We start from the raw sequence: 27,959 nt of genomic DNA on the forward strand, positions 1-27,959 counted from the left end.
CTTTTGGAAATTTCCAATTATTGGGAAGAATGTTTATATGTTACAGTAATAGACATACACAATCAAATTCAACAAAAAGTAAATTGTCAAATTTGAGCTAACACTGTTTCTATAGAAGACATTAGTCCTTTTGAATGGATGGGTTAAATGCATAAGTAAGGCATTTTTCGGGCCTTTTCTTAATTGTTTAAGATTTGCTGGGCTCATTATACCTCCAGCTCCTTAAACTCAAATAATGACCTAGACATCTTAAATCTGGAGAAATACTAATATTTTAGAGATCCTCTTTCTAGAGAGGTTCCACTATGTCACGTAATGAATTGACAGTTTGTATTAAATTTAAGCATTTGGGATAATGCTTTCATGATGTATGTCTACGCTATCTGGATTGTCATAGATCAAGAATAACTTTTGATCTGTAAGTGTGCATTTCTACTGTGTGTACTTGCTTCCTAGATTCCAACTGTTCATAAGTGTAGTGTATATAACAAAGTGTGTCAGCCCATGACAGTTTTTATAGCACTTAAAATATACACATTATCTTTGTAAAATAAGAATATTATTTAATATTATATTAAGATATATTAATATCTTATTGATTAATAATTTCAATAATTTTCAATATAGTAATACTTCAATATATTAATATGATTTATTATTAATATATCTTTTAAAATATGTTAAATAAGAGTATTAAAATTCTTATTTTAATATTCTTAGTTAAATATTATAAAATAATATTTTATAAAAAACAATATTCTTATTTTAAGAAATATAGATTTTGAAACTGCAAAGTTAATTATCTACTTCAGGGCACTTTGCAAACCTAATGTAGAGATCCCATTTCTTGTGTTACCCCACATTTCTGTTAAGACCCTCAAGACATCTTGTCAGACCAGTTAGCAAAATAGCAGGGTAACTATAACTTTCATTCACACACAGGTGTGGTGTTTATTTAATAATATGTATTTTGTTAAACTTGATTGATTTTTCATGGTTGAAAAATAATTGGCCTGAATCACATTTTTCTGAAGACTGAAGAAATCAGAGTCATCTGATACCTCAATCTAGCTGTCTCTGGCTGAGGAGAGTCATGCCTGGCTTCAAAAATATTGGGTTCTGAGGATTAACAAAGTGAGAAGCGTTGGGTGAGAGGAGAATGGAAGGAGCGGCTCTAGGAGAAAGGTCACCCCACCTTCAGTCTCCTCTGCACAGGGGTTCGGATTTATCAGCATTGTCTTTGTTTCACTGAATCAGAAACCAAGGATTAGTTTAGACTTGAGACTTCTCATCTGTTATTTAGAACCAGACTCTTAAGCAGCCACAGATTTCGTGACACTAGCACATCCTGAACAATTTCAACAATTTGAGAGTGTTGTGGATATTCCCTCTCCACTCTGTTAAATACATTCAAAAGCCAAGTTCCTGGAGACTTCGCTTCTTGAAAAGAAATGATTTCCATAAGCCCAAGAAGCCCTGTATTCTGAGGAATCATTTTTCTGTGGTTTTAGGGGAGACAAGGAAGAGATGTAGCTAGAAGTCATGACTTACATCTAGGAAGGTGTCACTGTTGAACTGGGCCATCTGATGCACAAAGACACGGCTCCCTGAAGCCAGGAAGACAACACACTGCCAATGGCGGCCTTGATCCAGCCAGTGTTGGACATGTTCCATATGATATCTGAGGACTTCACGTCTAGCCAATACCTACATGACACGGAGAAGCAACAAGACACACCAGACAAATCAGGAAAGCAAACAAACTCGTGTCTTTGAGGACTGGCCAGAACTTCAGTGGCTACAGAGGAGGATCAAAAGAAGCCCCAAGGCAGGATAAGCAATTTTACCCCCTGCTTTTGTTAGAGGACTTTTTCAGAATCCTAAATTGTGTGAGTGAAGTGGGAGGCTGAGTTTGGCATGATTTTCTGAGTTTGCCCATTCATGCAACAAATATTTATTGTACAAGTATTATATGCTAGGCACTGTTCTGCCTAGCATAGTGAGCAAGGTAGACCAGATCTCTGCTCTTATTTTAGGGAGATACTGAATGAGCACATAATAAAATGAGTAATTATATAAATCAATATCATAATTTCAAATAGCGATAAGTGCTATGAGGAAAATAAAACAGGTTAATGTGATAGTTTTAGGATATCTAGGAAGGCCTCTCTGGGTGGGGAAATTTACCTGGCAATGAGGAGAAGGAGCCAGACATGCTGTTGTGGGGATTGAATCAAGGTTGATTCCTAAGCTCTTGCTTGATCAGTTGGTGAGATGGTGCCGTTTACTGAGCTAAGGTTGGGCAGGGGCATCAAGAGTGCTGTTTTGTAGCTGTTACACTGGAGATATCTAATAGCCATCCAAGTAGAGGTGTCACCTAGGCAGCTGGATACACATGTTGGTGGCTCAGGGGAGAGTCTAGCAAAAACAGAGTTGCCTCACTACCCTCCACAGAGGGTGCACCCAGTTCCAAGGCTGCTCTGAGAGTGCTGGGCCATCTTGGGAGAGCCTGTGGTCCCACTGGTGAAATAAATGGCCATTGGTTCTTGACTTCCTGTCTCCACACAGCTGTGCCCGGCAGGGGTGGATCTGTAAAATATGGACCCCAAGATGGTGGCTGAAGATGGTAGACCAGTTTAACTCTGGTCTACCAGTTCTTTTGTTCTGCTTTGTACACCTTCTTTTGCTGGAAAAACCTGGGACCCTGTCACCGTAGCCAAATCAATGAACACAGTGACAAAGGATTGAGGAAAAGAAAAATGGTTTAATTTTGCCAAGCAAAATGAGGCTGCGGTGGGCTCATGCCCCCAAATCCACAGTCCTCCTGAGGCATTAGGAGTTGGGGTTTTTAAAGGAAAGTCTATGGGAAAGAATGTATCCTTGGTGACTGTGATCATTTGTTGGGGAGGAGGGATCCCAGCCCTCTGGCGCCAAGCTGGCTGTTATCTCTATCTACAGCAGGAGATTTAGGGCTCCATCAATCAATCTTCTCGCATCATCCGAAATATGGCCTTGGGGAGTGGACAGCGACTGCCGCCAATTAACGATTACAAAGTTTACAAGGTTTTAGGTAGGGGATGGGGAGCTGTGGCTTTGCAGTTCAGTGTCTTCCCATCAGCCTGCATTTAGCTGAGTTAGGGAAGCTGCAGGTCTATCTGTTTGTCTATCCCTGTGATGAATGGTGGATTCGGTGCCAGGAACCAGGAGTCGGGGCGCTTCAGCTTCTTAATAATTTCGAGATATCAGTCTCACTGTATCAAACCTCAAGAACTGGTAATTTGCCAGAGTTTCAGTTTGTAGCCACCTGGGCTTTTAATAATTTATTACCTCCACTTGCCTTGTGGAATTCAGGGCCACAAAGGATAAAACAATATCTACATGTGAATGTAACTTAGAGAAGCAGGGAAGGGGGAATGAGTGTTTTTTGGTTTTAACCCCATATATGCTGGGTTCAACGCAGGGGAACAGACATCAGGGCCAGCATCACTCTTGTTACCAGAAGATGGTTAATAAAACAGAACCTAATCCAGAGCCTCCTTGAGAAGAATTTCCGAAGAAATCTTAGAGGGACTTTGCAGATCAGTGCTAAGATTTAACAGCTCATCTCTCTTTGTTAAGCTCCACTTCCCTATAGGCCAAATGGAAAGGGAAGATAACTTTCAATGTCAATAACAAAAGGATGTGTATTTTATTTATTTAAACATTTTTTCTAAGTGCTTTTTTTTACTCTATGAATTTTAAAAAATCAATATTGAATTTTTGTAAATTGTTATTAACATTTCAGGAGTTTTTATGATTTAAAGGAAGATCTTTTGGCGTTTGAATCAAACTTTTGATACTTTTTATTCAATATCTTCATTCACTGACTATTCGCAGACACTGTTAGGTGCTCACCAAATAGCATTCCATTCTTCTCGCACTGATAAAACTCTAATTTTGTTCAGCTATCAGGCAGTCATGTGTTTCAGGGGAGACTGTTCCCTGTATAACTCCAGGGGGTGAATCTTGATTAACCTAAGCCAATCATGGTAATTCCTTTCCTTACCAGGGACTGGTTTAGGAATGGGCACATGATAGTTATTGTCAGTGAGATTTAAAGACTTTATGGGAAATGTTTCCTTGTTCTAAAAAGAGACATGAGGAAGGGATGCTGCCTTTCCCTGCCCCGCCCTTCTTGTTTTCTAGCCTTTGGATATTGTTGTGAAAGTAGAGGGTATCTGGAACTACCCTAGCCATGATGGGACCACAGGGGGATTAGCAGACACACTGAGGATGGCATGATGGAAAAATGAATGAATCTGGGTCCATGCTCACTTCATCAAACCACTGAATTAACCACGTCTCATTCCACTCTACGTCTATACTTCTTATTTGTGATGTAATAAAATTGTATTGTTTAAGTTACTTTTACTTGGGTCTCCTATTACTAAAGCCAAGAGCATTCTAACTGATACCAATATCTGTGTGCAATTGTCTACACAGACAGCTCCAACAATTCCTTCTATCCCTGTATAAGCATGCCGCTCACTCATTGAGGCATAGAGCCTACGTCCTCTCTCCTTGAATCTGGGCTGGCCTCATGACTTGCTTTGACCGATAGAGTGTGGCAGAAGTTCTGTGACTTAGCCTAAGCTTCAAGAGGCTTTATAGTTTTCACTTTCGCTGGGGGTAACCCAGCCACCATTAAAAATGTTCAGACTGTCCTGCTGGAGAGAGAGGCCATGTATGGGAGAAGTGAAGTGTTTCAGTGAACAGGCAACACCAAAGCCTCAGACTTATGAGTGAACCCACTTGGGTCCTCCAGCCCCGGTCAAGCTGATGTGGAGCAGAGATAGCTGCCTCTGCTGAGGCCTGCAAGAACTTCTAACCCACAGAATAGTGAGCAAATAAAATGATTTTTGTTTTACACCACTAAGTTTTGGGATGATTTGTTACTCAGTATTGGATAACTGATACAATACCTAGGAATTTTTGAGACTCTTGTGTCACATTTTTAATTTCCCAGGTTGAAGGAAACTGGGTTGAGGACGCCATTTTAATTCATCCTGATGATGAATGAATAAGATTGTCACTGAAACTGTAAAACAGTGAGGATTAGTTACATAAAGTTACACCATATTGTCAAATATGATTTCAAGAAATATTAATGTGGTTTTCTTGGTAACTCGCCTCCTTCCCTCCCAAAATAGAAAAAGATTATTCAATTGTATTGATTTTCTTCAGTATAGTCATGCATTGCTTAATGATGGGGATATGTTCTGAGAAATGCATTGTTAGGAAATTTTGTTGTACTAACATCGTTGAGTGTCCTTACACAAACCTAGATGGCATAGCCTACTATACGTCTAGGCTATATGGTATTAATCTTCTGGGACCACCATCATATATGCGTTCCATCATTGACCAAAACATCGCTATGTGGTACATGACTGTATATATATATATAGGGTGAAGTTGGTATGTGTTTGGCTGGAGAAAGGGGGGTTTCTTCACAGTATCTAATACCTGAAAAAAAAAACAAAACTCTTGTTTTGAATGCTTCTTGATCCAGCATGGAAACCTTTTGATATAAGTCTTTTCATTTTTTTTTCTTTTACTAAAAGAAGAGGCATAATCTGTGAATGCCAAATAAACTTTTTTTTTTTTGCAGGGAAGGATTTGCCCTGAGCTAACATCTGCTGCCAATCTTCCTCTTTTTTTTTTTTCCTTCCCCAAAGCCCTCCAGTGCGTGGTTGTATATCCTAGTTGTAAGTCCTTCTAGTTCTTCTATGTGAGCCACTGCCACAGCATGGCACCTGACAGATGGGTAGGGTGGTTCTGTGACCAGGAAACATATCCAGGCTGCCAAAGTGGTGAGAGCACACAACTTTAACCACCAGACTATCAGGGCTGGCCCCCAAAGAGATTTTTACATGGTGATTCCATTATCTGACTTGTCTCTCTTTGGATACCTGAGTTATGTCTCTCTGGATTTTTCAGAACTGATTATATGCTGATGACCTCCAGATTTATATCTTTACCTCCTTGAGTCTGAGGCTCATATATCTACCACCTGCTATACATTTGGATGTTCCTGGACCCCTCAATCTCAATATGTCCAACTTGAAACTCTTTCTCCAGCTGATAGTACCCCACCCACTCAGTCACCCAAGTTAAAAAGCAGATCAGCCTTGACTCCTTCCTTCATCCTCCATGTCCAATCAATGTCTAAGTCCTGCTGATTCTTTAGTTTGCCTCCTTCCCTCCACCCCCTTCACTGGAGCTCAGATTTAGACCCTCATTGTCTCTCCCCTAGATTAGGCTCCAACATGGTCTCTTGGATTCTAATTTGGTTCTTCTCAAATTCATCCTCTTCCAGCTGCCAGAGAAATCTATTTAAAACCCGGAACTGACCTTGAGACTTCACCTCTTAGAACTCATCAGTGGCTTCCCTTGTTTACAGGGTCAAGTTAAAGATTTAGCATGGTGTATGAGATCTTTATATAAGAGGCCATAATCTGGCCTCTGCTTGCTCTTCTGGCATCTACTTTGACTTCATATTTTGTTGCCCAGGCCCCCAAAACTGCTTGTGTCCATTCCCTGCACATGTTACGATGTTTTTGCCTCCATATCTTTGCTCATGCTGTTCCTCTGCCTGGAACACCATTTCAATCCCCTTAAGATCAGAATCCAGGGTTCTAGACCCACAAGGAAGGGTACTTTTTGCTAGGATAGGAAAAGAGAGTCATCAGTCTGGCCCATAATTTTGACATTTTCCCCATCCTATTATAAATATTCTGGAAAGTGTTCACAGACTTTTATTCTTGGGAGGCAGAAGGAGAGTAAGAGGCCTTCAAATGAACTCCTTGAATAGAAGCTTGACTCTAACAATGTGAAATTAGCCCTCATTATTACTACATGTGGTTTTCTGAAAGACTAGCCAATAGTTGGCAATGACAGCTGTTTTTCCTTAGTTTTTAGAGAAAGGATCCATGGCATTTTTGGAGTAACAACACTCCAAAGTTGTTTGTTTGAAATAGGGATTTCCTTTATCTTGAAAACTATCCTCAAAATGTGCAAATTTCATCTTGAAATTCACATGAGTTCAAAGGCCTTTTTCTTTTGTGAATTTTGTGGTACCTTTATGCCTTCTTGGCACTTCAACAGAATGTTGCAGAGTTGTTTAGGACAGGAGTCTCCAAAGTGGGGGTACATGCTGCCCAGGGGTATGCGAGACAATGGGGATGGGGAGGAAAATAGGAGAACTTCAAATTGTACGTATTCTTTTATTCATCCTTTAAAATGTTTATATTTGATATTTATGTAATGCACAAAAGTACATGTATATAATTTATAAATAAATAAATATACATGTATTAGGGGAGTATGTTAACAAATATGTTACTGATGGAGGTATATATTCAAATAATCTGTATACCATTACCTTAGGGAGTCACAGAACTGTGAGTGACTATATTAACTTGAAAATGATAATAGTAATTATAATTACTACAATATTTATGAAGTGTGTACCAGGCATAGTGCTAAACACTTCACATGCTTCATCACATTTGATTCTTTTACAACCCCGTGAGGTAGATACTATCCTTATCTCCATTTTATGGATAAGATAGAGAGTTTCAAAAATGTTACTTGATTTATCCAAAGTTCCACAGTTTTTATAAAGGATACAAATAGGTCCACTGGCATGGTGCTTGGGAGAAAATTTTGGGATTGACGAATAGAATTTGGTTTACATCAATTAGTAGGAAAAAATTTTGTTCCAATAAAGGAAACTGCCCTATTACCACCGACTAGTGCCCCAAGGAACTCAAGGGTGAGATTGGAAGCATTTAACTGTTTTTATGTTAAGAAGACACAACCAGCAACCACCCTGAAGCTAACCAAGCCTCCCTACAAGAGCTATGCCCTTGACCTTGCCTTAATTTTAATATAAAGATCTCTTCAGAAGGAGATTAAGCCTCATTACCGTAATCTGCAGTGTATGGGGAAGCATGTTTTCCAACTGAGCCTGTGCAAGCGAATACCTGCCTCTCCCTTTTGAATATTCATTCCACAACCAAAATAAAAGTTCCTGCTTCCCTTTGTTCGGTGATGCCATGACTTTGGAAATGATTCCTCATAGCCTCCTATTTGCTGCAAATACACTTTACTTTGTGAGACAACTTCCACTGGTGTAGAGTCTTACTTAACTCACTAGGAGGCGAGCCCACTTGGTTCAGTATCACTATTATTCAACAGGGTTTACTTGTCTTCCTTCTATAAGCTTCTCTGGAAGAGTTTTTTTTTAAACATAAGCTATTTAACAGCTCTTTGAATGATAATACCTTAATTAACATTTTACTCCCCTTTTTACAGTTTAGGAAGCGTTTTCTCAAATATAAGCTTATTTTATCCTCAAAACAACACTTGAGATATGTGCAGTATAATTATTTCCACTTTACATGTGAGAAAACTGAGGTTAAATGATCTGTTTTGTTAATTTATTCAGTAAATTCTTCTTACGCCCCAACTACATGGTGGGAACTGGAGACAGAGTAATCAACCAAACAGACAGACAGAGGCTTCACTTTCATGGAGCTTACAGTTTAGGGCAGAGGTTGGTGCACTTTTTCTGTAAAGGGCCAGATAGTAAATGTCTTAGGCTTTGTGGGCCATGTGGTCTCTGTTGCAACTACTCACCTGTGCTCTTGTGAGATGAAAGCAGCCATAGACAACATGTGAACAAGTGTGTTTCAATACAACTTTATTTACTAAGCCAGATGCTAAGCCAGAATCAGCCCATGGGCCCTCATTTGCCAACCCCTACCATAGAGGAGAAAACAGAGAGTAAAAAAGGGAACAAATGAATGGATGTGATATTCAGATAGTGATGAGTGCTATGAAGAAAACAACAGGATGATGTGTTCGAATGGCTTGGAATTCTACTTTAGATAGGGTGGTCAGGAACAGCCTCATTGAGGAGAAATCATTTGAGCTGCAATCTCACAGGAAGGAGACAATGTAAAAAGGACTAAGGAAGAGCATTTCTTCCTAGCAGAAGAAACGGCAGGTGCAAAGGCCCTGAGCTGGGGGCATGTTGGAGGCATAAAAGGGTAGCCAGAGGGAGACAAGGCAGAGAGAGTGGCGGGAGATGTGGTCCATGAGTTACGCAAGGGCCAAGCCATGCAGGATACTCATGACAGGCCATGGTAGGAAACAGGGAAATGGAGGCAGAGCTACATCCCTTCCTTCTGTCCTTCAAAACCTTTTGTTAGGTGATTCTTTTCTGGGAGGGAGCTGGGATCAACCCATGGTATTGCTGAGTCCTTGGAGGCAAGGAGACTCCGAGATGTAGCTGTGATTGGTGTTATTGCTGGTACTGTAGATGAGGTGGGGGCAAATACTCACTGAAATAACTCTTGGAAGCTGAGCCATCCATTCTGGCTGTGTGGACACAGCAGGAGTTTGGTCTTCAAGTCGGGACACTCTGACACAATGGACTCCACTGCAGGGACCACGTCCTCACTGGCCACAATGCACTTGGCCTTGGATGCTCGTAGTCGATAGAGGATGTCTTTTGCCGTCAGCTGGGTCGTTCCCGGCGTGAAGATGAGCCCTGGGAAGGAGAGAGGGCCGTGAGCCAAACAGAACTGTTGTCCATTAGGTAAGATGATGACTGTGGAAACTTGAACTGTGTGCCTAGGTGAGGAGGAACTGTGGAATCCAGCCTTCAGCTATCCCTTCCTTGGTCCCCGGGACGTCCCACAGGACCCTGATCCTGATCACTGGGAGATCCTTAGACTACTGGCTTCAGAGTCTGACAGTCCCTGGGTCTAATCCTGTCTTTGCAACTTACTAGCTTTGTGACCTTGAGCATGTTACTTGATCTCTCTGTGCCTTCCTTTCCTTATCTGTAAAATGGGGAAAATAATAGTAAGATGTGGAGTTGAATTCCTGGAAGGAGACTGTATTTATTGAATATATTTTAAAAGCTCTTAAATGTCATCCCCTCTTGAGAAAATGAATAAACGTGTGATGATAAGGAAGTTAATTAAAAAAACACCTCGGAGAACCTCGGATCGTTCACTAATGTAAAAATATAAGATTGTTTATTTTGCAAACCACGTGTTCTTATAGGCTCAGAAATTATTAGTACTCTTGGTGGATTTGTGATATGAATGTTCAATGGACAGATATCCAGTCTGGGGGTTAGGAGGGAGGTTCTCTTCTAGCAGATCTTAGACTGCATACACTTTACAGAAAAAGCAAAATCTTTTGCCATGTGGTGGTGTACAAGAATTTCAGTATTCACTCATAAGATTTAACAATTCTGAATTAGAAAACATAATCCTCAGCTGCTTGCTTAACATTTAATTAACTGGGTATTTTTGACCGTTCAGCTTGTGGGTTTGTTTTAATCTTAACATTTCACAAATTGCCTAAATTATGTTAAGTAATATTAAATACATTTTTCATGATGTGTAAACCACCTTTAATCTCCTTCCACCCCACAATTGGTTTCACATTTGCAAGTTCCTTTTAATAGTGAGTGCAAAAAAAATTTTGTATATTGCTGTTTTTATTTAATATTGGCAGTAAGAGCACTTTTCAACACCATTATGAAATCTTTATAATTATCCTTTTAATGATATGCCATCAAGGTGAGGCATCTTACTTTCAATTAGCAATAAACATACCTCAACTATACTTTAGTCTCAGGTAACTTATAATTTATTTAATCATTTCTATATAGTTGTTTCCAATTTTTTCTGTTATTAACGATATTGCAACAAACATCTTTGTATTGTCTACAGTAGTATAATCTTTGATATTCTTATTTATTTTTAATTGATTTATGAACATTTATGTTATGTTCTAGAGCAAGAATTGGCAAACATTTTTGGTAAAGGGCCAGATAGTAAATATTTTAGACTTTGTGAGCCATGCCATCTCTCTCTCAATTAGCAATTCTGCTACTGTAGAACGGAAAGAGCCATAGACAATATGTAAACAAATGAGCATGGCTGTATTCCATTAAAATGTTGAAACTTTATTTACAAAAACAGACAGCCAACCATAGGCCATGGTTTTTGCTCACCCCTGTCCTAGTGGGGAAGAGAAGCCTGTAGAATTTTTATGTAGGGTACATTATGAATTAGTACTTTGGGAGAAAATGTGTCATTGAAGACATGAATCTTTTTGTCTGGAAAGAGGCAGAGGTTTTCCTACTAGGATCCACAGTCACATTCTCACAAGTCCTTGTGTTGTAAAATGCTTTTTCTTCCTTTTGCGTTTTCATATCAGGGAGAATCCAGATATATTCAGAGAAGTAAATTCTGGATCATCTGGATGAACACATCATAACCAGCCCTGCAAAGAAGCGTCAGTACCCACATTTGCCTTTATAGAGCTTTGTGTTTAAATCCCAGTCGCATAGCTTTCTAGCTGTGTGACTTTGGGCAAGGTTCTTAACCTCTCTGAGCCTCAGTTTCCTCTCTTGCAAAATGGGCATCATAATAATACCTACGTCTTATGGTAGTTATTATTATTACATCATGATGCTCTTAATTTCAACTCTTATTTTTCTGTCCTTTGTAAGCATAGCTTCAGTCAGAACTAACAATTCAGAAAAACCTCAACCTTTAGTGTCTCTGTTTCTGCATGATTTAGAAATGTTAAATGTTGGCACTGACCTGTTCGCATACAAGCCATGTTTATGAGCCACCACTCTGGGATTCGGGGCAGAATCACGGCCACTCGGTCTCCTCTCTTTAGGCCACAGGGCTTGGTAAGCACGTTGGTGGCCTTTCGGGACAAGGAGCCCAGTTCCCCAAAGCTCCATTTCACCTCGTCCTCTTTGCCATTCACCCACCACAGGGCTGGGTTGGCTGGTCTCTCTCCTGTCTGGCCAGGGCACGCAGGAAAGAGAGGAGAAGGCTTATAAATGACTGGACACCAAGTAGACGGGACGTCTGCTGTTACTTCCCCTCAGCATCTGTGCCGGTGGGTTCCAGTGACAGCACCCCAGGTTGTCTTTGGGGGAACTACTCCTCTCCTATTGAACACAGCCTTGGTGAGACAACCCATCAAGGTGCTCGTCCTTCCTTGACCAGTGGGTGGGCATGTGACCCAAGTTGGGCCAATCAGACCTTTTCTCTCTGATTTTAAGTGTTCTGAAAAGAACCAAAAGATAGAAAATGGTTGGAGCAAAACCTCTCTATCTGCTCCTGGTACTTATGCATCCTCAGGGAGCTGTCCTGGTTTCTGTCCTTGCTGAGACTGACTCCAGCTTCCAACCCAATTTTGTGAGCTCTCCCATATCCCTCCAATGAATGTCTTTCTTGTTTAGGTCAGGCTCTGTTCCATCCAAATAACCCTAACCGGTGTACTAAGGTTGATTAGGGACTTAACATCTCTTTTTACCCAAAAGGCTGAGGGATGGGTTTTCATGGGTAACAAGGAACAGGGTGGAGGGCCTTTGGGGGAAGGGCATCAACTTGATTGATTGATTTACTTCTCATACATGATTCTACAAAACGAGTCATCTATACTGCAAAACCTCTTTGCTTTATGTATTACCTGGAAAAAAAATTACTCTCCCTTCCTTCCCCTATCTGGAATGTTCCTTTTACCTTCCCTGATTGGGAAGTACTTCAAAGCCCAATTTCCATTTTACTTCCTCTGTGAAGCCTTTCTTAGCCTCCTTCTCTTCTCCTTTCTGACTTCTCCCTGTTCCTGCAGCTCTGTGCTCATATTCCAGGTGATTCCATTATACTGTACTGGGTTCGGACTTGAAGAGGGCTCCTTGGCCCTTTCATAAATGAAGTCCAAGGGTAAGCCCAGTGTGGTAGACTGAATAAAGGCCCCCCAAAGATATCCATGTCCTAACCTCCAGAACCTGTGAGTATGTTACCTTATATGGCAAAGGGGACTTTGCAGATGTGCTTAAGCTAAGGATCTTGAGATGGGGAGATTATCTTAGCTTATCTGGGTGGGCCTGATGTAATCACAAGGGTCCTTGTAAGAGGAAGGCAGCACTTGGCATAGCACCAGGAAAATAGCACAGGCCCAACCAATGATAGTGCTCTGTAGACTTGTATGTAGACCCCCCTAGCCCCTCCACCAACACATAGGGGCCTTCTAAGGTTTGCTTCTTGCTTCTCTTACAGACCTTCTGCTTCATCTACCCTTTCTAGCGTTGGACCTTTCCTCTTTCTATAACCTTCTATGGCTCCCATTGCTCCATAGCATTTCTGGTCCCGTAGAGCCAGAAAGTGAGCCACATAGGTAATTTAAAATTTTTTAGCTGCCACATTTTAAAAAGTAAAAAGAAACAGGTGAAATGAATTTTAACATTTTTTACTTAACTGCATCTATCTAAAATATTTCAACATAGGTCAATATAAAAAAAATTATGAACAAGCTATTTCACGTTAAAGTTTTCAAAAGTTTTTGAAATCCATAATGTATTTTATGTTGACATCACATCCCAAATTGAATGCTAAAATGTTATCAAAAACATTTGATCTCAATTCAGAGTTCATTAAATTTGCTGTTGAAAAACTAGATTCACATACTCAATGTGTCCCAGACTTACATAAAAGTTTTCCAATAATTGAATTGTATATTAGATTTTAAACTTAAATTGCTTAAACTTAAATACGACTTAAAAATTTAGTTCCTCAGTTGCACTAGCCACATTTCAAGTGGTCAACAGCAGCATCCTCATGTGGCTGCTGGTGACTATACTGGACAGCCCAGATAGAGAACATTTCCATCCTTCTAGAAAGTTCCATGACATTGTCCATTGTGGCTCCTGCTGAAATGGGCAACCCTTGCTGATCTTTGATCCCTGCACCCTCCTGCTACATCTCAGTGAAGGGTCCCCACAATGCTCTGCTCTATAGCCATCAGGGTCAAGTGGTCCTCTTTATCATCCTGACTGCAAGGCAGGCCCAGTCTTCCAGCCTCCTCTCAGCCACTTCTGCACCCCTCTTGGGACACTTGTGGATGCTCTCCTGTGTTATGTTGGGGTGCCAGGGATGTCTTAGGTCTTCTCTTCCACATCATCATTTCCTTTTTACTCCAGTGGCTGCGTGTTGGCATTGTGTAAGGGGAGAGGCATCTCTATATGGGGATATACAGTCCTGTGGGCTTCACCTGAGCAGTGAGGCATAGGGCCTCTCAGTCCTGTGGCTCCCTCAGATTTAATGCCCACTGTTTGTTTGTGCGTGGGGGTTGGTCTGGCCGTGGGATACGTGGCATAGAGTCCCTTCTTAGGCAGCCACACCACCCACTCTCTAGTTAACCTTTATCTTCTTTGTGGCAGAATAAGTGCTTTTACCTGTTCATGCTATCTTCCCACACCTCATGCTCTGAGTTATCCAGAGTCTTTTGTTCTTGATATTCGTAGCCAAGCTTCTGGAGACACACACACACATATGCACACACACACATATAGCACAAAGATACACAATATTTTACAAAAAGCCTGCCTCTTCAATTGAAAACCTTGTTTTCAAGATTACTGATGTTTGTAAGGGTTTCAAGAGCACATTTTGGAACTCAAAACAACCTCAGTCAATATCTCCAAATATCACCCCACTCAGTCTTTAAAATGTTGCTGAGGAAAAAGAAAATAACTCTGAGTCCATACTGATTTAAACAAATGATTCAATAAATAAATAAATGGGACATAAGAATTCCAAATAATTTATGTGGGTACCCCCTGAAGGAAGTGGAGCTTAACTTCCCACCCCTTGTGTGTGGGCTGCTTAGTGGTGTGATTCTAAAGAGTAGAGTACAGAAAGGGGGTTGGGAGTAACTTTACAGTGGAGAAACATGGAAAACACTAGCTCAGCGAGGTGATCAAGGTTAACATCATGAGCAATAAGTCAAGTTAATAGCGTGCACCCTTGATATGGTGCGATGAGAATGGCATTTCTCCTCTGTGACCTTCCTTCCAAGAACCAATGACCCTAAGCTAATCGTAGGAATAACATCAGATAAACCCCAAATTGAGGGACATCCTACAAAATGCCCAACCAGCACTCTTGAAGCTGTCAAGGTCATCAAAAACAGGGGAAGTCTGAGAAACTGTCACAGACCAAAGGAAACTAAGTAAGGAGACACATAATGACTCGGTGTAATATGGTATTCTGGATGGGATCTTGGAACAAAACAAAGGACATTAGGGAAAAACAAGTGAGAATTGAATGAATCGTGGAGTTTAGTTACTACAAATCTATCTATCTCGGTTTCTTAATTGTGACAAATGTGCTATGGTAATGTCAGATGTTAACAACAAGGGAAACTAGATGAGGGGTATACTGGAACTCTCTGAAATTTTTATGTAAATTAAAACTATTCTAAAATAAAAATTATTATTAAAATTATATCCAGGGAAACAGGATAAAGAATGGATTAACCTCTTTTAAAATGTACCATTGAAAGTCAGTGTGAAGAGGAAATAATGGTGGCTGTTTCCAATATGATTTCAAAGTTTGAGAAGTTGTGCAGTGCCCAGCAGGTGGATACATAATCAGTAAATAATTGTGGTTTTTAAGGAATGAAATGGAGTAAAAAATATTTTTCTTTTAAAAAAAGGGGCTGAGGGGCTGGCTCGGTAGCGTAGTGTTTAGGTTTGCACGCTCTGCTTCAGTGGCCCGGGGTTCGCAGATTCGGATCCCAGGTGTGGACATACACACCACTCATCAAGCCATGCTGTGGCCGTGTCCCATACACAAAATAGAGGAAGATTTCCAGAGGTGTTAACTCAGGGCCAATCTTCCTCACCGAAAAAAAAAAGGGGGGGTACCTGAGGAAATGAAGGTAAATAAATAATAGGGTAGAAAAGCAAGATAAAAACCAGAGTGAGATAAGTACACAAAACACATACCACAAAGACGTATCTATTTGCTAGAAGTTTGCCAGAAATTTGGCTAGAGCTTTCTTCCATTTAGCTGAAAGAGAGGAACGTGATCAGGCACACGTAGTGTCCAAAGATAAATACCAATCAGTGTCCTAGAAAAATCCCACTTTTTCCTGATATTTAGACCAGAGGGAAAGTTTTCCCTTGTATCTTACTGTGCTTCCCTCAGTTCTCAATGTTCCAGGGGTGACCCCTATGTGGGCTACGTGTGTCCTGCTGTTGTGGCCTGTTTGCTCTCCCTGTAGGCGCCCAGGGAGGCCGAGTTATGCTCCTGGCCAGCTGTTGTAATGCTCAGCTGCTTGTAGTTGTTGTGGACCCTTCAGTCTCTTTATCAGGTGTGGGGAGCCCCAGCACAGTTGGCTGCAAGTTCTAATACCACATTTGTGTTGCAGTATTTCTTTTAAGTGAGTAGGCCCCTAGTGTGGCAGGTTGTTAGGCTCAGGGCCTTACAATTGCTGTAAGCCTCTAGCCTATTAGGTCTCTTGTCAGCTCTCTGAGGATTGCAGCTGGGTGGGGCTGGCCTCAGGCACAGGAGCACCCAATTGTTTCAGGCTTTGGAAGGTGGGGCAAACCTCCTATGTGGGTCTTTGAGAAGCACAAGTCTTCTGCAGCTGACAAGCCCTGCAGCCCACAGGTCCACAAACACAGTCAACACAGTCCTGCCCCGTGTGAGCGCCCCGACCTCCCCAAGTGGACCCAGTCTCTCCAGGGTGGGAGCCCCACACACTCCGCCACCGCCCCACACTCTCCACCCGCTCCTTGTGCACACCCTGCCCCGCTCAAGTTGGCTCAGTTGCCAGGCTGCAGAGCATCCAGTCACCAATCTATGCAGGCCCACAAGTTGCCTGAGGGCTTGTTGTTGGGTGGGGCCAGTCTCTAGGGTGGGCTGCCTGCCCTGGCTGAGCTGGATTAAATCGGTGCTCTAGCGGGTGGGGCAGACCCTGGGCTAGCCGGCCCCAGGGAGAACTCCAATGACGTCTGTGTCAGCACGCCCACACCAGCCCACAACAATGGCCACCGCCAATGTCCCAGTCCCTGGAGAGGTCTCACCCCTCACTGAGATGCACTCAGGGCCTATTAGGTGAGTCTCTTGTCACCAAAGCACTGTGCACCTTTCTTTCTGGTGATTTTAGGTTGCTTTCTGAAACGGGTGAGTTTGCGCGCGGGCCCTTTAAGAGCCAGTTTTAGTTTCTTTGTGAACTGGGTTTTCTGGGGGTACGCCCCAATGCTTTAGTAGCAGGCAAAGTCCGATATTATGCCGCTGGTCTCGATTGTGCTGAGTCCACAAAATGCCCGCAGCGGGGGCGCTCCCCGGCTCAGGGCCCCGCGCCTCCAGGGAGGCTGCGTACCTGTGAGCTGCTCCCGGCGGCCGTGAAGCTGGCGGCTTGTGAAGGCGGCATTTTTCCTCTCCGGAAGGGAGTCTCTGCCTCTTCCACCTCAGTTAGGATTGTCCGTTGTTGCAGGAGTATCTCTTATCCAGTTTTCAGTTCTGTCTCAGGGGTAATTTTTCCACGAGTAGTTGTAAATTGGCTGTGTCCACGGGAGAAGGTGAGTTCCAAGTCTGCTTACGCCGCCATCTTGACTCCGCCTCCTGTATCTTACTGTGAACATCATCTTCAATATCATTTCTACACTAAATTCAGCAATGAGTTTCTCTTTAGTTCATTTTTGTAGCCAGCGATAGCATTTCAGCAATATACAATTTGATAAAAGCAAATTCCATGAAGTTTAGGAGCAGAGAGATCACTGGAACACAGCAGCTAAGCCCAGATACTCTGTTGAGGTGGGAGTTGGATTGACATCCTCTCCAGAAAGTTGAGGAGCCTGATAAGGACCATATCAACGCTACATAGAGACATGCCAGGGGAGCAAATAATCACTGGACATGACAATATTTCAGGCTGTGCACTAGGAACAGAGGTGTCACAGATGAATGAGACATGGCGCCTGTCCTGGAGGGCATTACATTCTGGTTGGGGAGAGATATGTAAAGAAGTTAGTGCACTGAAGAGTTGCACGTGACATGTGAACAGGTTTAAGGAGAGTGTAGCTGATTATACCCTGGTGGTGGTGAGGAAGGAAGTGTGAGAGCTAGGATGTGTTTTTCAAAGAGGTATTTAGGATGGTTTCTCTGGTGATGTTGTAGTGGATGTGTAGGAAGTGAAGATTTCAGAGACACATAGGAGTTGGGAGGTGTCCCAGAGATGAAATAGAAAGATTGGTTGGCTACTGAACTCTGTTTCTGGCCCACATGAAACTGGGAAGAGCCAATACTATATTGGTCAAGACCTTTTTGGTTGTGACAGAATCCCAATCTATACAGCTTAGGGGGAGAAAAAGGACTTACTAGCTTGCTGAGTCAAGAATGCATTGGGGGCCAGCCCCATGGCCTGGTGGTTAAGTTTGGTGCGCTCTGCTTCAGCAGCCTGGGTTCAGTTCCTGGGCATGGACCTACACCACTTGTCGGCCACCATGCAAAATAGAGGAAGATTGGCAACAGATGTTAGCTCAGGGCAAATCTTCCTCAGCAAAGAAAAAAAAAAAGAAAATTGTATTGATTGGCTAAACCATAGGAAGGTCAGGGTACAGCTAGGCTTTAGGAAAACCAGGGGCTCAAACATCGTTAGGAGTCTTTCTTTCTTTGTGTGGGTTGATTGCATTTTTTTCCCTGAAAATTGCTTTTTCTGCATGGTAGAAAATGTGGACCTTTGTTAATCCCTAGGTTTATTATCTTAACACCTCTGCCACTCAAGAGATTGACTATTTTATTTATACTTTGAAAAATTCTGGAAAAAAGCTTTGGGTTGGGTTAAATGCCAACCACAAGACCAATCAACAGAAGCGAGAGTGGTGATGGGGCCAAGAAAGAACGTGGAAGCTGTCATGATAGTCATATAGTTGAGGAGATAGGCTGTTCCGAGAAGTTGGTTGCTGGGCAGATAATCCTAGATATCTGCCTCACTTACGAAATGCTTGTTATCCACCAATGTCAGGACGAGGAGCTGGGGATGTGAGATGGTACTCAATCTTCTCTCTCCAGACTGTCGTGGAAAAAGAAATCACTAATTCCTGGACAACCTTCTCCTGAATTCTACTTCTCAGATATTCTCTCTCCTTAGGGCTTTCATCCAAAATTTAGGGCAGAGTCATCCAGCCATCGTCACTTGGGCATCCATTTAGCTCTTTGAGCATCTGTAAAGTCTGGATGCTTCATTTGGATTGTAAGTGCTGAATTCTGCCCCCTACAAAGGGCAGTATGTATTCTATGCTTGCTTCCTTGGTTATACAGGTGTCCTGTGGGAGCCTCTTACTTAAACTAGGAAGGCAAGATGAGTCACCACAAATAGTTTGCCACCAGCCCTCTAATGGTTCTTTTGGAAGGGCCAACATTTCTTCCAGTGATGATAAGCACCAGGGACCTTGTTATGCAGAAGACCCCAGGGAGTATATGAACATGCAGCTTGGACCATTAGCTGGGCCTTTGGGGGCATACTCCATCCCTGGTGAGTGAGGAACACAGTAATTATAACCCAGCATCGATTTCAAGGGGGAGATTGCAAATCGTATCAGAATAGAGAATTTACACTTACCCCTTAGGTAAGCTGCTTGGATCAGAGGCTGAGAATGTTGAATCACTCTTCAGGGTCTCATAAGCACAGCAATCCAAAAGCTAGGAGTCTAAAAATCCTCGGAGGTCTGCTTCACTTGGAAACTGTCCACATAATAATAATAGCTATCCTTTACATGCATACAGTACTTTATAATTTCCTGGAATCCCATACACTATTATTTTCTGTAATGCTCACAAAAATCCTGTGAAGTAGGTACTACTAGTACCATTATTTTATAAATGAGGAAACTGGAACTCTGAGAGGTTAAGTCGTTGCCTAGGGCCAAATCTTATTTTAATGGCCGATTCTTTCTCTTTATTGTCAATTTTCAGCATAATGAGTTGGTGCTCTTGCAACCTGCAGTGGTGGCTAATGAATTTTTTTGACTAATACATTTTTAAAGTATGATTATAAGCTCATAAATATATAATTTTATATATTCGTATATATACATATACACACACACACATAGTGTTTCAATCTAATGAAGTCATTTTTTTTATAGCTCTAATGTCCCAAATTGTCCCAAATGGGAGCCCCTTCAGGCTGGTTTCTGTGTCCTGTTGACATGACTCTGTCAGTCTTTGAAAGCTTACTTTCTTTCTGGCACAATAAGATGTCCCAGGTTCATCTTATACATTTCCTGTCCAGGTTCTAAAATCAGCTGTTTCTCTAAGTAGAGAGTCCTGGTTTCTTGTAGTGAGAAATGGTATTTGACGACCAGTTAATCAACCATCATTTGCTGTTGTGCTTTACTAATATAAGAATGGCTAATCAGGTTTGGCCTCATAGTATAGTATTAGAACAGCGACTGGGGCATTTTGGCCGATAGTGCACTACATCATAAAGGAGTCAGGAGGCAAGACAGTAAGTTGAACTGACCTCCCTGCTTTTGATTTCGTGTCTGTATAGCTGTCTGTATTTGGTTGAAGCCTACAGTTATTTAGGGCACATTTCCTCCTCAAATATTTACCAGTTAACATACTTTGTACCAGACTCTGTTCAGGGTCCTGGAGATACACAAGGTACAGATATACAGCAGCTCATAGTTATTGGAATAAAAGAAATGGAGTAGGACTGTCACTGTCTTTGTCCCCCTTGGAACTGACGGCACACGTAGATTAGACAATAGCTGACCATGAGTTGCAGTGTTTTCTATGCTAATATACCAGTTAGAGTGAAGGATGGTGTTACCATTGACTTCAAGCTCTACCCCCTGAGCCTTCTGGCCTGAGGGGATAATTGCTGGAAGGGAGAGTCATATCTTCAGGGGTTCCCAAGGGGATGAAGGGAACCTTAGATGCCAGGTGTAGTGATCAAAACATCAACTCCACTTCTTTCTCTAGGCCACTGGGCAGGACCACAGATGCAGCCAGAAGAAGAAAAAGCTGTTGTTTCCTATGAAGGAAAATAAAAAACCAGTATTTAAGAGTTTAAGCCAAATTAATGATCTGCATTTCAGGGCCCCAGATGGTGTAGGTTAAATTACCACACATATTGCTTCAGATTTTAGTCTAAATGTTGAGGCAAGAGGGAGGTTTTCGGCTTGCCATGTTTCTCATTTATTCAGCTGGATGCTCAGATCATGAGAAACGCGGAGAGTGTTACTTTTGGACCTTGTTATGAAAAGAAGCTAATCTTGTCAACTTGCTGTTTTCTTGTTTAACCTGAGGGGTGACTCAAGGGTCACAAGGATTTATGAGCTTGTTTTACAGAAGAAAAATAATGCTTTCAAGGATCACCAGATAACCAGCCCCCAGCTGCTGCTGACACCCAGAAGTCAGATTTCCTAGGGGCTTATCAGGAGTGAAAGAAACAAGGTTCCTTTGTTTCTTTGAAGCCCCCCCTCTGCCAAACCCCTTAGCTCTATAAAACCCCCTGCTCTCTTCTCTTGTTAAGGTGGGTTTGAGAGAACCTATCCTCCTGCCTTCTTGTTTTGGCCAATTCAAACAAACCTTTCTTCATCTCCGAGCACCAATGTCTCAGTGATTGGCTTACTGTGCATGGGGCACATGAACTTGAGATTAAAAGGTTCAGTATCAATTTCTGAAAGAATTTTTGTAAGTTTGGTGTTATTTCTTCTGTAAATGTTTGATAGGATTTACCAGTAAAACTACTTGTGATAAGGTTGTTAATAATTATTTCAATTTTTAAAGTAGATATTGGATTATTCAGACTTTTTGTTTTATTTCATGTAGAAAGTTATATTTTTCAAGGAATCTTTCCATTTCATCTCCATTGTTGAATTTGTTGACATAAAATTGTTCAGAATATTCCTTTTTTTTTTTTTTTTATGTGAGGAAGATTAGCCCTGAGCTAACATCCATACCAATCCTCCTCTTTTTGCCGAGGAAGACTGGCCCTGGGCTAACATCCGTGCCCATCTTCCTCCACTTTATGTGGGACGCCGCCACAGCATGGCCTGACAAGTGGTGTGTCAGTGCGTGCCCGGGATCCGAACCCGGGCCGCCAGCAGCGGAGCACACGCACTTACCGCTACACCATGGAACCAACGGCAAGAATATTTCTTTATTGTCTTTTTAATGTGTGTGAGATCTGTAGTGATAACTCCTTTTTCAATCCTGATATTAGCACACAAAATTATTGTTAAAGGATGATCATACAAGTGTTTTTTAAAATTAAAAACTGAAAAAAACCTCTGAATGTTTAACAATAGTGGATTAGTAATGTAAAAAACTTTAATATCTTGACAGATTGAATTACTATGTGGCCATTAAAATTATAGTAAAACTATAATGAAATACTATTACACACTTACCAGCCATGGCTAAAATTTAAAAGATTCACAATAACAAATGTTGATGAGGATATGGAGCAACTGGAACACTTCACTCCCCTGTGGTAGGAGTATAAATTGGCAATTAGAAAACTGTGTGGCAATATCTATTAAAGCTTAAAGTATACATACTTTCTGATGCAGAATTTGCACTTTTAGGTATATACAAATCATAAATCTCTGCATATGTTCACCAATAGACATGTAGAAGAATATTCATAGAAGCTTTATTCATGTTATCCCAAATTGGAAATAATCCCCATCTCTCCTCAACTGTAGAATGGATAAATAAATTCTAGGTATATTCATGCAATGGAATTCTACAGCAATGAAAAAGAATAAACTGTTGATACAGATATAGATAATGACATGGATGAATCTCGTGGGCATTATTTTGAGAGAAAGAAACCAGACACAAGAGAGTACATACTGTATGATTCCATTTGTATGAAGTGCAGGAGCAGGCAAAGTTAATCTATGGTTTTAGAAGTCAGAATAGTGGTCACTTGTGGAGAGGGGGCTGAGAGTAAAAGTTGAGATCAGTTCGAGGTGAAAGCAAGCACTTCATTCAGAGTTCCTGCAGTAGGGAGCACTCAAGGGAGAGGGACCTCCTGAGCAAAATTTCGTTGGGGTTTTCTAATTGGGTCATGGGTCAGAGTGGAAGAGCAGTGGGGAAGCCAGTTCGCTGACTCAGAGTGGGATGCTCACACTGCTTGTCACATTTCAACGGTCCTGTGACTTTTGGGTCAGCAAGCTCTGAACCAGGATGGCCCATGGAATCTGCTTGCAACCATCTGCTCCTCAGAATTTATTGCTCCTTGGGATTTAATCTGCTTTTCTCAGTTCCTGAAATTGCCTTTAGGCACGGAGTTCAGTTCAAAGTTCACGAAGGGAGAAGTACAGCTTTCATGGAGGTATGAGGACATGAGGGAGCCTATTAAGGTGCTGAAAGGATCCTATATCTTGATCTAGCTGGTGATTACAGGGGTGTATACATATGTAAACATTCATTGAGCTGCTCATGTAAGGTTTATGCACTTACTGCACATATTATACTCAATTAAAATTTAAAAATGATATCATATAAGTATACTTTATTACACAGAAAAATATTTCTTTTGTATTGCTGAGGGAAAAAGGCAAGATATGCTAGAGCTTACTTGTACTAAAACAAATGTTTATGTATAAGAAGAAAGAAGATTGGAAGAATAGATGCCAAAAAAAGAGATTGTGAATGGTTTTTGTTTCTGCTTGTTTGCATTTCTAAACTTTCTATAAGTCCCTCACCAGACTCCCTCATTCCCCAGGCTCAATAGCTGTAACCACAAGCTTTACCACCTCCCACCCCGATGCATTGATGGCATCATCCGTTCTACCAGCCCACCAGAGGTAGCCGTCTTCATCCATGATCCCTCTGTCCCCTGTGAGGTAAGGCATATGGCCTCTTGTTGAAGCATATTCCTCTCAGCTCATCGGATAGAATAACAAATCCAGAAACCTGGGTTTACTTCACTTCCACAATCATTTAATGGTATGAACTGAGCACAGTGGCTAACTCCAAAGGGAGATAGAGAAAAATCACAGGATCCCCACTCTCCAGGGGCTTCCCCTACAGAAAACTCACACACACACAGAACTTTGCATCAGATTTTTTTTTTTTTTTTTTTTTAAAGCTGGAAACAGGCATAATGATGGTACTTTACTCTGAGGCTTTTTTCTGAGGCTGAAATGAGGCAATGCAAGCATATCATTTAGCATAGGCCCAGTTACAGTGTGTGTAAGGGATGGCGGCTACTATTTTCTTAGTCTCGTTGTCCATCAAACACAATCACTGCTCTTAAATTGTGCCTTCAATTTCCACACTGTCCATGACTACCTTTCCATCAGAAGAAGGTAGCTTTGGATTAAGATTCTTACACCAGAAACACAATGGGGTGATTAGTACAAATAGCTCTTTGCACAGGCAGCCCCATTTTGCTTCATCATTCTGTAGAGTATCCACAGATTCTAACAGCATTTGACTCTGACTGCTGTCAAAACCACACGACTAATTTGTCCAGATTCTTAGATCTAGTGGCAATCTGCTTATTAATGTTCTAATGCACTTTAGTAAAACACTGTGTAAGCAACTCGTTTCCAAACAGCACAATAATCCCAGTAGGTATATGAGATGTCTGAGTCTCGTCTTTGGAATCCCTCTATTATGGGAGAGAAAGAGATATATTTTTTTTTTTGGTGAGGAAGATTAGCCCTTAGCTAACATCCAATGCCAATCCTCCTCTTTTTGCTGAGGAAGATTGGCCCTGGGCTAACATCCGCACCCATCTTCCTCTACTTTATATGGGACGCTGCCACAGCATGGCTTGACAAGCAGTGCGTCGGTGCACGCCCAGGATCAGAACCTGCCAACCCCGGGCCACTGAAGCAGAGTGCATGCATTTAACCGCTACGCCACCAGTCTGGCCCCAAGAAAGAGATTTTTAAGTCTCAGTGTATTTAAGTTATCGTGTCAAAGTTTGGAAATATTATGCATTGTCGCCCTACAGAAATTTTGTAATATTACAATGTTTAAAAAATTTACCTAGCCCTTAACTCAGAAATTCGGCTTTTGATATTTTTCCATAGGAAATAATAAAAATATGACATTTAAAGAGTTAACGTGGATGCTCACTGAAGAAGCATTTGTAATGAAAATGGCAAGAGCAAACATCCTTGTAAGTCATGATCTTCCGTCCTTCACCATTGAGTATGATGTTAACTGTGAGTTTTTGTAGACACCCTTTATAAGGTTAAGGAAGTTCCCTTTTATTCTAGTTTGTTGAGGGTTTTTACCATTAACAGGTGTTGTATCAAATGCTTTTTCTGCATCTATTCAGATGATCATGTGGTTTCTGTCATTTATTCTACTAATATGGTAGATTATATTGATTGATTTTCATATGTTGAACTAACCTTGTATTCCTGGAATAATCTCAGTTGATCACAGTGTATAATCCATTTATATGTTGCTAGTTAGGTTTGCTAGAATTTTGTTGAGAATTTTTGGGTCTGTATTCATAAGGGATATTAGTTTGTAGTTTTCTTTTCCTGTGATGCTTTTGGTTTTGGTATGAGGATAATCCTGGACTCATAGAATGGCCTCATTTTATGGCCTTATTTTGAGGTTAGGCCTTAAAAATCCTGGTGTCATATTTTTGGAAGAGTTTGTGAAGGATTGATGTTAATTCTTTAAACATTGGGTAGAATTTACTAGTGAAGCCCTCTGGGCTGGGGCTTTTCTTTGTGGGAAGTTTTTTCATTACCAGTTGATCTCTTTACTTGTTATAGGTCTAATCAGATTTTCTATTTCTTCTTGAGTCTTTTTTGGTAATTTGTGTTTTTCTAGGAATTTGTTCCTTTCATCTAGGTTATCTAATTTGTTGACATACAATTGTTCATAGTATTTCGTTATATTCCTTTTTCCTTCTGTACGGTCAGTAATAATGTCCTCTCTTTCATTCCTGATTCTAAAATCAGGAATAATTTGAGTTTTCTCTTTTTTTCTTGGTTATTCTATTTAAAAAATTGTCAGTTTTGATGATCTTTTCAAGAAACAACTTTTGTTTAGTTGATTTTCTTCATTGTTTTTGTATTCACTATTTCATTTATTTCCAAGGTAATCTTTATTATTTCCTTCTTTACACTCGCTGTGGGTTTAGTTTGCTATTTTTTTTTTTAGGTTCTTGAAGTGAAAGGTTAGGCTATTGATTTCAGATCTTTCAAATTTTTAATGTAGGCATTTGCAGCTACAAATTTCCCTCTGAGCACTGCTTTTGCTGCATACCATAAGTTTTGATATGTTGTGTTTTGTTTTCATTTATATCAAGGTATTTTCTAATTTCCCTTGTGATTTCTTCTTTGACCCATTGATTATTTAGTAATGTATTGTTTATTTTCCACATATTTGTAAGTTTTCTAAATTTCTTTCTGTTTTGGCTTTCTTAGTTTGTTCCGTTATGATTAGAAAACATACTTTGTATGACTTAAGTCCTCTTAAACTTATTTCCTGACCTAACATATGGTCTATCTTGGAGAATGTTCATTGTACACTTGAAAAAAACGTTCATTCTGCTGTTGTTGGGTGGAGTGTTCTATAGATGTCTGTTAAATCTAGTTGTTTTAAAGTGTTGTTCAAGTCTTCTGTTTCCTTGTTGATCTTCTGTCTAGTTGTTCTCTCCATGACTGAAAGTAGGTATTGAAGTCTTGAACTGGGAATACATTTCTGAATTAAAAAATAAACTTTAAAGTAATGATGCTGCTTTTTTTGGTGGCCCTTTCTCAAAGAATTACCCTCAAATATTTTTGAGCAGAAGCAATACTGTTAAAACAAAGGTATAGTCACCCAGGGTAGTTCATTTGCAGTGGGAATGTGAATGTTTGTACTACCTTTTTGCAGAATTCTTCCTGGTCTTCTAGCTGAAAGGAATTTCTTCTTTTGAACTCCTTTAGCAGTTTATCTATGACCTTCCTGATTGCATTAAATTGTCCTCCATTTATTTATCTCCCCTAGGGTAGTTTCAGCCCCTCAAAGAGTAAGGACTTTGTCTAATTCATCTTTATAACACCAGCTCTAAGCTCAGAGCTTTTCATTCTCCAGACTTCTGGTAACATTTCAGAATAAATTTTAAGAGGAAATATATCATTGCTATTTGGCCAAATAGTGGCATTAAAAAAAATGTATTATTTTACACTATAGTTAGAAGTATGGGCTCTGGAGTCAGACTTCTTGGGTTTGAAAGTGGACATTACCACTTATTAGCTGGGTAATCTTGGAAAAATTACCCAACCTTCCTAAGCCTCCATTTTCTCATCTGTTAAATGGGGATGATAATGGTACCCTCATGCTAGAGTTGTTGCTATGAGCAAATGAAACAACATTGCTAAGTGGTAAAGACAGTGCTTGGTACTTAGTAAGAGCTCAATTAACAATGCTTGCCTAATCATTATTTATAATCTCTTACCTGGACAATATAACAATATAACGTGGCAATGGCTTCTGTAAAGAACTGGCTTCAGTTTTATTCTTTTGGAAATGGCACAGAGCAGCCCTTTTTTATTTTTCTCTCTCTCGCTCTTTTTTTTTTTTGTGAGGAAGATTAGCCCTGAGCTAACATCCAGTGCCAATCCTCCTCTTTTTGCTGAGGAAGATTGGCCCTGGGCTAACATCCATGCCCATCTTCCTCTAATTTATATGGGGCGCCACCACAGCATGGCTTGACAAGCAGTGTGTCAGTGCGCACCTGAGATCTGAACCTGTGAATCCTGGGCTGTCAAAGCAGAGCACAAGCACTTAACCGCTGCACTACTGGGCCGGCCCCTGAGCAGCCCCTGTTTAAAGACATGTGGACAAGTTTTTTATCTTTGAAAAAGCAGTGAATTAATAGATCTAGTCCTTGATCACCAATGGCTGCTATGATTATAGCCAGACATTACATGCCTCCTGATGAAAGAGCATCAGATGACCTAAGAAATAGTCTTGACCAAAAGAAAGAATCAGGCAGGAATCTGATTAAACCTCTAGATCTATCTACCAATTTTCAGCAAATACGAAGGACAGAGGAGCATGTTAAACATCATAGGGATGCAATTAGCAAAATCC

The 27,959-nt window shown here is 40.9% G+C and overlaps 2 protein-coding genes across 5 annotated transcripts in view; one reads left to right on the top strand and one right to left on the bottom strand.

Moving 5' to 3' along the window:
• Positions 1–1,470: 1,470 nt before the first annotated feature.
• Positions 1,471–16,647, bottom strand: ACSM5 (acyl-CoA synthetase medium chain family member 5). The gene is made up of 4 exons (XM_087417114.1): positions 15,881–16,647; positions 11,676–11,886; positions 9,391–9,598; positions 1,471–1,707 (listed from the first exon to the last, which is right to left on the bottom strand). Exons 1-4 carry the CDS (start codon positions 15,938–15,940, stop codon positions 1,554–1,556), a joined length of 633 nt encoding a protein of 210 aa, XP_087273240.1. The 5' UTR covers positions 15,941–16,647; the 3' UTR covers positions 1,471–1,553.
• Positions 16,648–16,860: 213 nt separating this feature from the next.
• LOC147913600 (transport and Golgi organization protein 1 homolog) overlaps positions 16,861–27,959 on the top strand; it is a 47,125-nt gene continuing 36,026 nt past the window's right edge. Inside the window, exons 1-3 of one of the 4 annotated variants that reach the window (XM_087417113.1) lie at positions 16,933–16,994; positions 23,629–23,749; positions 24,947–25,035. In XM_087417113.1, coding sequence (XP_087273239.1) covers positions 24,961–25,035 — 75 coding nt within the window. In that variant the 5' untranslated portion in view covers positions 16,933–16,994; positions 23,629–23,749; positions 24,947–24,960. Of the gene's footprint in view, positions 16,995–23,628; positions 23,750–24,946; positions 25,036–27,959 lie in introns of all 4 variants that reach the window. The other 3 variants (XM_087417110.1, XM_087417112.1, XM_087417109.1) reach the window with 3 other exon arrangements.

Source organism: Ceratotherium simum, chromosome 26, assembly GCF_057802395.1.
Source record: "Ceratotherium simum simum isolate JZ-2026a chromosome 26, ASM5780239v1, whole genome shotgun sequence".
Classification (NCBI taxonomy): Eukaryota; Metazoa; Chordata; class Mammalia; order Perissodactyla; family Rhinocerotidae; genus Ceratotherium; species Ceratotherium simum.